General features: G+C 45.9%; 1 protein-coding gene across 1 annotated transcript in view; it reads left to right on the top strand.

Annotated features, from left to right (window-relative positions):
- The first annotated feature begins 3,194 nt into the window (after positions 1-3,194).
- gja10b (gap junction protein alpha 10 b) overlaps positions 3,195-6,308 on the top strand; it is a 5,906-nt gene continuing 2,792 nt past the window's right edge. Inside the window, exon 1 of the mRNA XM_004083983.4 lies at positions 3,195-4,796. Within this exon, the coding sequence (XP_004084031.2) occupies positions 3,399-4,796 (1,398 nt within the window). The 5' untranslated portion in view covers positions 3,195-3,398. The remainder of the gene's footprint in view (positions 4,797-6,308) is intronic.

Below are 6,308 nucleotides of genomic sequence, written 5' to 3'. Positions count from 1 at the left end.
GAACCTTTTTTCTTCAATGATTTGTGATCTTCACTGGTGTCCATGGATTACATGAAATCTTTCCACCTTTATCCACCTTTGTCATGGTAGGGAGAACACGTCAATGTAAGGGGGGGGTCATCTAAGATAGCACAAGGGTTAAGAACTGCATGGACACAGTCACGGTGGACAAACAGATCTGGGTGACTGGATGCGCCCTGGATGACTCAGGAGGTCAAACAGCTTCTGAGGAGGAGAAACGCCCACAAGTCTGGACAAAAAGACCTCTATACAGAGCAGCCCAAACCCAACCTGAAGAGAGGCATCAGAAAAGCCAAAGCAGACTACAGGAGGAAGATTGAAAACCACCTTGACCGCGGTGACAGCCGGCAGGTGTGGCAGGGAGTCCAACACCTCACCTCGACCAAAGCCTTTGTCCCCCCAGAGTGCAGACTTAATTGAAAGTATAATTAATAAAAAAAAAGAAGTGTGCATTGTTAAAATGTCAGATCAATAAAATAGAGGCATCATCTCTTGATGTGCAACAGGACCAACCTCAGAGCTGTGGAAGGTGACATCACACTGGCAGAGGACTTGAACCTCTTCTTTGCCCGCTTTGATGTCACTACACCACAGACACCCAGTTCCACCACACAGCCCACAGCAGGACCCTTCGCATCCTGGATGAGCATGAGCTGAGACCCCCACTGCGTGCAGCCCATCCAATGAAGGCTTCCGGTGTAGGTCCCATAACCATTCGGCCTGCAATAACCGCTCGGGTCCCTTTCGACTGAGGATGACGTCACACTACGGTAACCCCACTTGGACGAACTACGTAGCGTGGAGATCTGCTCGAGCTCTACATATTTTCATTTCACGTGTCCTTTTGTAACCCAAAGTTCCCTCATGAGTTGTGTCTGACATTCTTCTTTGTAGTGTTCATAGAGAGATTTTACCACACCGGTCCTGATGGTCTCCCGGGGCGAGTGCTAAGGGATTGTGCGGACCAGCTGACTGAAGTCTTTACAAAGATCTTCAACCAGTTCCTGGCACAGTCAACTATCCCACTCTTCCTGAAGTCCTCCACCAGAGTTCCCTGCCCAAGAAGCCTCACATCTCCAGCTTCAATGACTACAGACCAGTGGCTGTCACTCCAACAGCCATGAAGTGCTTTGAGGGGCCAGTCCGTAGTCACATAGCAGCAGCCCTCCCACCGGGACTAGACCCACACCAGTTTGCTTACAGGGTGAACCGATCCACAGAGGACGCCATAGCAACTGCTCTGCAAGATGCTCTCTCCCATCTGGAGCAGCAGGGGAGATATGTGAGGATGCTCTTTGTGGATTACAGCTCGGCCGTCCACACCATCCTCCCACACAAGCTGGTGGCCAAGTTGGAGGACCTGGGTTGTCCAACTTGGCCAGAGTCAGAGTGGGACATCATACACCCTCTGCACTGAGCTTCAGTACCAGCTCCCCCCAGGGTTGTGTACCGAGTCCTCTGCTCTACTCCCTGTTCACGTACGACTGCACACCTGCCCACCACAGTAACACCATCCTCAAGTTTGCTGATGACACCGCGGTGGTGGGGCTCATCTCTGATGGGGACGAATCTGCCTACAGAGATGAGGTGGAACAGCTGTCAATATGGTGTTCAACCAACAACCTCCTCCTCAACACATCAAAGACCAAAGAAATGATGATAGACTACAGGAACCACTGCATGGAGAGAGTGGCAGACTTCCACTTCCTGGGAGTCCACATCGAGGAGAGGCTAACCTGGAGTCCTCTCCCCACCCTGGAAACCCTCCTCAGCTCCCGCAGCCTCAACAGAGCAAAGGACATTATCAGAGATGCTTCACACCTCGAACACCCCCTGTTTAATCTGTTGCCAAAAACTACAGTTGAAGCAGAGTAAAGACAAAACAAATTCCAGAACATTTTTTTACCCAACTGCCATTAACAAGTTAAATGTGGCTAGAACACATTATACCTGGACCTTTTCTTGGAAATTGTTAAGTAGTGAAGGTTTTCTTCATATTAATTTTTGTTATTAGTTTTATTTCTTCCTTTATTAGGTTTTAACAATTTTTACACATATTGAAGCACTTTTTCTGTATTTTTATGTCTTATTCATTATTTTTAGTTTTTTTCTTTTCTTAACAGGGGTTGTTTTTAACCCTTGTGCTATCTCAGATGACCCCACCCTTACATTGACGTGTTCTCCCTACCATGACAAAGGTGGATAAAGGTGGAAAGATTTCATGTAATCCATGGACACCAGTGAAGATCACAAATCATTGAAGAAAAAAGGTTCAGAGCAGTGTCTAGTGGGTCTAGATGACCCAACTCCCAATGGTAAAGTGCCTAGGATAGCACAAGGGTTAAAGTACAGATGTTGCACTGACCAAGAAACACTTTTAACTTGATCGTCCTTGTGACAAAAACAAATAAAGATCTATCTATCTACCTGATGGAGGACCTGGTGATGTTTTTGGGAAGAGTTTAAAAACAGCTTCAAAGTGGAGCAGCGTGCAGGAGAAGGGTGTTTGTGTGGACAATTTTCCCAGAATGGCGTCCAGAGGACGCGCTAGTGCCTCACCGAGTATCAGAGGATTAAAGAATTTCTTCAAAGTTTCATGCGATGAACTTAAAAGGTAACATTTGTGATTGTATTGTGGTAGATCTATCTGTCACTTCGTTAAGTAAATAATAAACCAGGAGGACTGAACTCTAAAGAAGCTCCACTCTCAGAAAATCCCCAACCCAGGTCCAGTCAAACATTTCTATTTGATGCTCAAAGAAGAAACAGGAAGTGGAACCTGGAGCTTGGTTTAGTGCGCATTGAAAATGGTTGTGATCATGAAGGACGGGGGAGGAAGGTTGATCCTTGGCTTACGACAGCTGGAACAGGAAACGTGGCAAAACTTCACAAAGCTATGAAACAAAAAATAAGACAGATGTGCCTGAATATAAATCTTTTCAACTTGAAATTAAAAGACAACTCCATCCTCCTGGTGTTCTTCTCAGCAGAAGAAGCTGCAAACTTCATGTGCAGCTGTGCATTGACGTCTCTGTTGGTGCTATTTTCAGTTTAGTGTCCCAATAAAAGAGTGGCGGGGTGAAAATAACCCGGGGGTAATATATAGTCACATGGTGGATCGATAGGCTCTGAGCAGAGTCCTAGTTTGTAGCTGTGCTGAAATAGTGTCAGCTAAAGAGAGAAGCAGTGATCTGTGGTCCTCAGAGGTTGATGAATGAGCCCCAGTGTTGCTGCAGATAGACCTGATCGTCTACTGCTACTAGGACAAACCCTACGGGTCATGTAGACCTGTGAAAATGTAAGTTTCAGCAGCTTTGGTTGCACTTCTACTCATTTTGAATTGGAATGTGCTGTAGATGAGGGGATAATGTGAGAAGATGGGGGACTGGAACCTTCTGGGAAGTATCTTAGAGGAGGTCCATATTCATTCCACCATTGTGGGGAAGATCTGGCTTACCATCCTCTTCATTTTCCGGATGCTGGTATTGGGTGTCGCGGCCGAGGACGTCTGGGATGACGAGCAGAGTGAGTTTGTTTGCAACACGGAGCAGCCAGGCTGCAAGACCGTCTGCTACGACCAGGCGTTTCCCATCTCCCTCATCCGGTACTGGGTCCTTCAGATCATCTTCGTGTCCTCCCCCTCGCTGGTCTACATGGGCCACGCTCTGTACCGCCTGAGGACCCTGGAAAAGGAGAGACACAGGAAGAAAGCCTGCCTGAAAGCTGAGCTGGAGGGGACAGACCAGGAGGACCACAAGAGGATCGAGCGAGAACTCAGAAAGCTGGACGAGCAGAAGAAAGTCCAAAAGGCTCCTCTGAGGGGCTCCTTGTTGCGCACTTATGTCTTCCATATCCTGACCAGATCTGTGGTGGAGGTTGGCTTCATCATTGGTCAGTGTGCTCTGTATGGCATTGGACTGTCCTCCATGTACAAGTGTGAACGCTTGCCTTGTCCAAACGTTGTGGACTGTTTTGTGTCGCGACCGACAGAGAAGAACGTTTTCATGGTCTTCATGCTGGTCATAGCTGGAGTTTCTCTGTTCCTCAACATTATGGAGATCTTCCACCTGGGGGTGAAGCGGATCAAGGACATCTTGTACGGATACAAATATGGAGACGAAGATAGCGTGTACAGGTCCAAGAAGAACTCCATGGTGCAGCAGGTTTGTGTGATGGGGAGCGCGTCCCCCCAGAGGCTGATGCAGCTCACTCAGATGAGCTGCTCTGTGCTGTCTGAGCCCCACAGTCACGGGGAGACCATGCCTTTGCATTTGGTCCAGGCCCCCGCTCAAAACCAAGAGGATTTCATCACAGCCCACCAGCAATCGTACCTGTCAGGCCAAACTGACACCCAGGCTCTGCAGCAGCTGGGGGCCGCAGAGCGGCGCTACACTCTGGACAACAGGAAACCCTCCTGCAGCAGCGAGGACTCACACCACGGTCCCGGAAAGATGTCCTTGGGAGGACCTCGGCAAACGCTGATGGCCAGCCACATAGAGATCCCAGCGGACCTTAAGAACCCGCAGAGGAAGCAGAGCAAAGTCAGCGTTTACAAGGAGCTCAGCGACATGAGTGACTCCCCAGAGAGCGGCCACTACCCCACAGCCAGGAAGTGCAGCTTCATGTCCCGAGGACTGTCAGAGGCCAAGCTGGCCAGCCCATCCGACAGCAGCGGCTCTGAGGGGGGGGCGGATGCCGAGGGTCAGCACCTCACCCAGGGGGAGAGTCCTCCCATGACACCTCCACCCCCAGCCAGTGGAAGGAGGATGTCCATGGTGAGCAATAGACCTTACTGAGGTGTTGGATGTTCTGTGGGAGGGAGCCAAACCTTTCCTGAGGGTCAACAGCAGGTTCTGAGATATGTTCGAATCCATGAAAACAAAAAATAGCTCCAAAATAGTCATTTTGAACATGTTTAGTTTGAACCTTAACCAAATCTCAAAATTATAAAGGGTGTAATAATAAAAAACAGTATCTCGAATTTAATAAAAATCAATTTTTTTCAGCAGCTCCTTCTTAATTGTGTAGAAATATCCTAATAGACAAAACCAAAAGTAGATTTACATTTCATGTTTGGTTTTCTGTTCTGTGGATGTTGAGATTTACGGTTCAGGGTCACAGTCAGAAATCTAACCCCATAAACTCTCCGGGAATAGTTATTTTCTGCTAATCCACTGGAATTTGCCAGTTTCCTTTGTTTTCTTCTCTTCAGCATCTTTGCATTCTCAGCATCAGACAAAGAGACTTCCATCTTTCTTTCACAACTGAGGGAAGTGGAGGTCAATGTCTGGTCGCACCGGGATTTGAACCACAGACCATTCTTGTGTTTCTTTTTCTAACTTAAGCAAAACAGCTTTAACTAGCATTTTAGTTTTTAGATTTGTAACTATCAAACTAAAACACCATCTCTTATTTTTGAGGTCTTTAAATTTGGACAAAGTAATTAGGATAAATAATAATAATATATCAAAGAAATTACACCAAGTACATTATTTTATTTTGTGCTTGTGCACCAAGCACAAAATGTAAGACAAAATTGAACTGAAAATTGCCATGCTCCATGACAGCACGTGGGGTGTGTTTTGAAAAAAACACCACAGTCTTAAGCACGGCGGTGGAAGCTGGATGGTGTGGGCTTATTCTGCAGGTAGTGAATGTGAACCTGCTGAAATTCTGTCAAAATGTTCTAGTTCAGACCCTCACCTGTCTGAAATGCTCCAGAGAACTCCCGTCAGAGATGAAGACACAAAAAAATCTAGCAAACCTCAGCAAACTGCAGGGACAAAAGTGACAATTCCTCCACAAACGGGAGGATCTGAAGGATTTGTTGTGTCTTGTATAGTTGGACATTTATTTTAACTGTCAAATTAGACATTTATCAATGAATTTTGTTACAAATTTACCAGAGAACCTTTTGAAAATGAAAGGTCAAATACCATTTTCATTATGATTTGAATTAAGTGACAGAATAAGCGGTGTTGAAGAAGAAAATGAAAAAGCATTTTGGTGGATTGCTTTTTCATTTGAATTTTGAGTCTGGTTTGACTTTTATTTTTCATTATGCTACAGAATCACTTTCATATTTACTCCAGTGTTGGATGGGCTTAAAACATTGACTTTATTCTCAACAAGTTCAGTTTATGCCGTGACATGTTTTAGCTTATTTCTTTTTAACATATTTACTTTATTCCTATAAAAGATATCATTCTTTATATATAGTGCATTATTGAAAAGCAGTTCCTTCTTTTAACCCTTATGCTGTCCTAGGCACTTTAACATTGGGAGTT

Source organism: Oryzias latipes, chromosome 24, assembly GCF_053564925.1.
Source record: "Oryzias latipes strain Hd-rR chromosome 24, Olatipes_Hd-rR_3.1".
NCBI classification, from domain to species: Eukaryota; Metazoa; Chordata; class Actinopteri; order Beloniformes; family Adrianichthyidae; genus Oryzias; species Oryzias latipes.
Note: the sequence above shows the minus strand (reverse complement) of the source record. Positions and strands in the feature narration are given on the sequence as shown.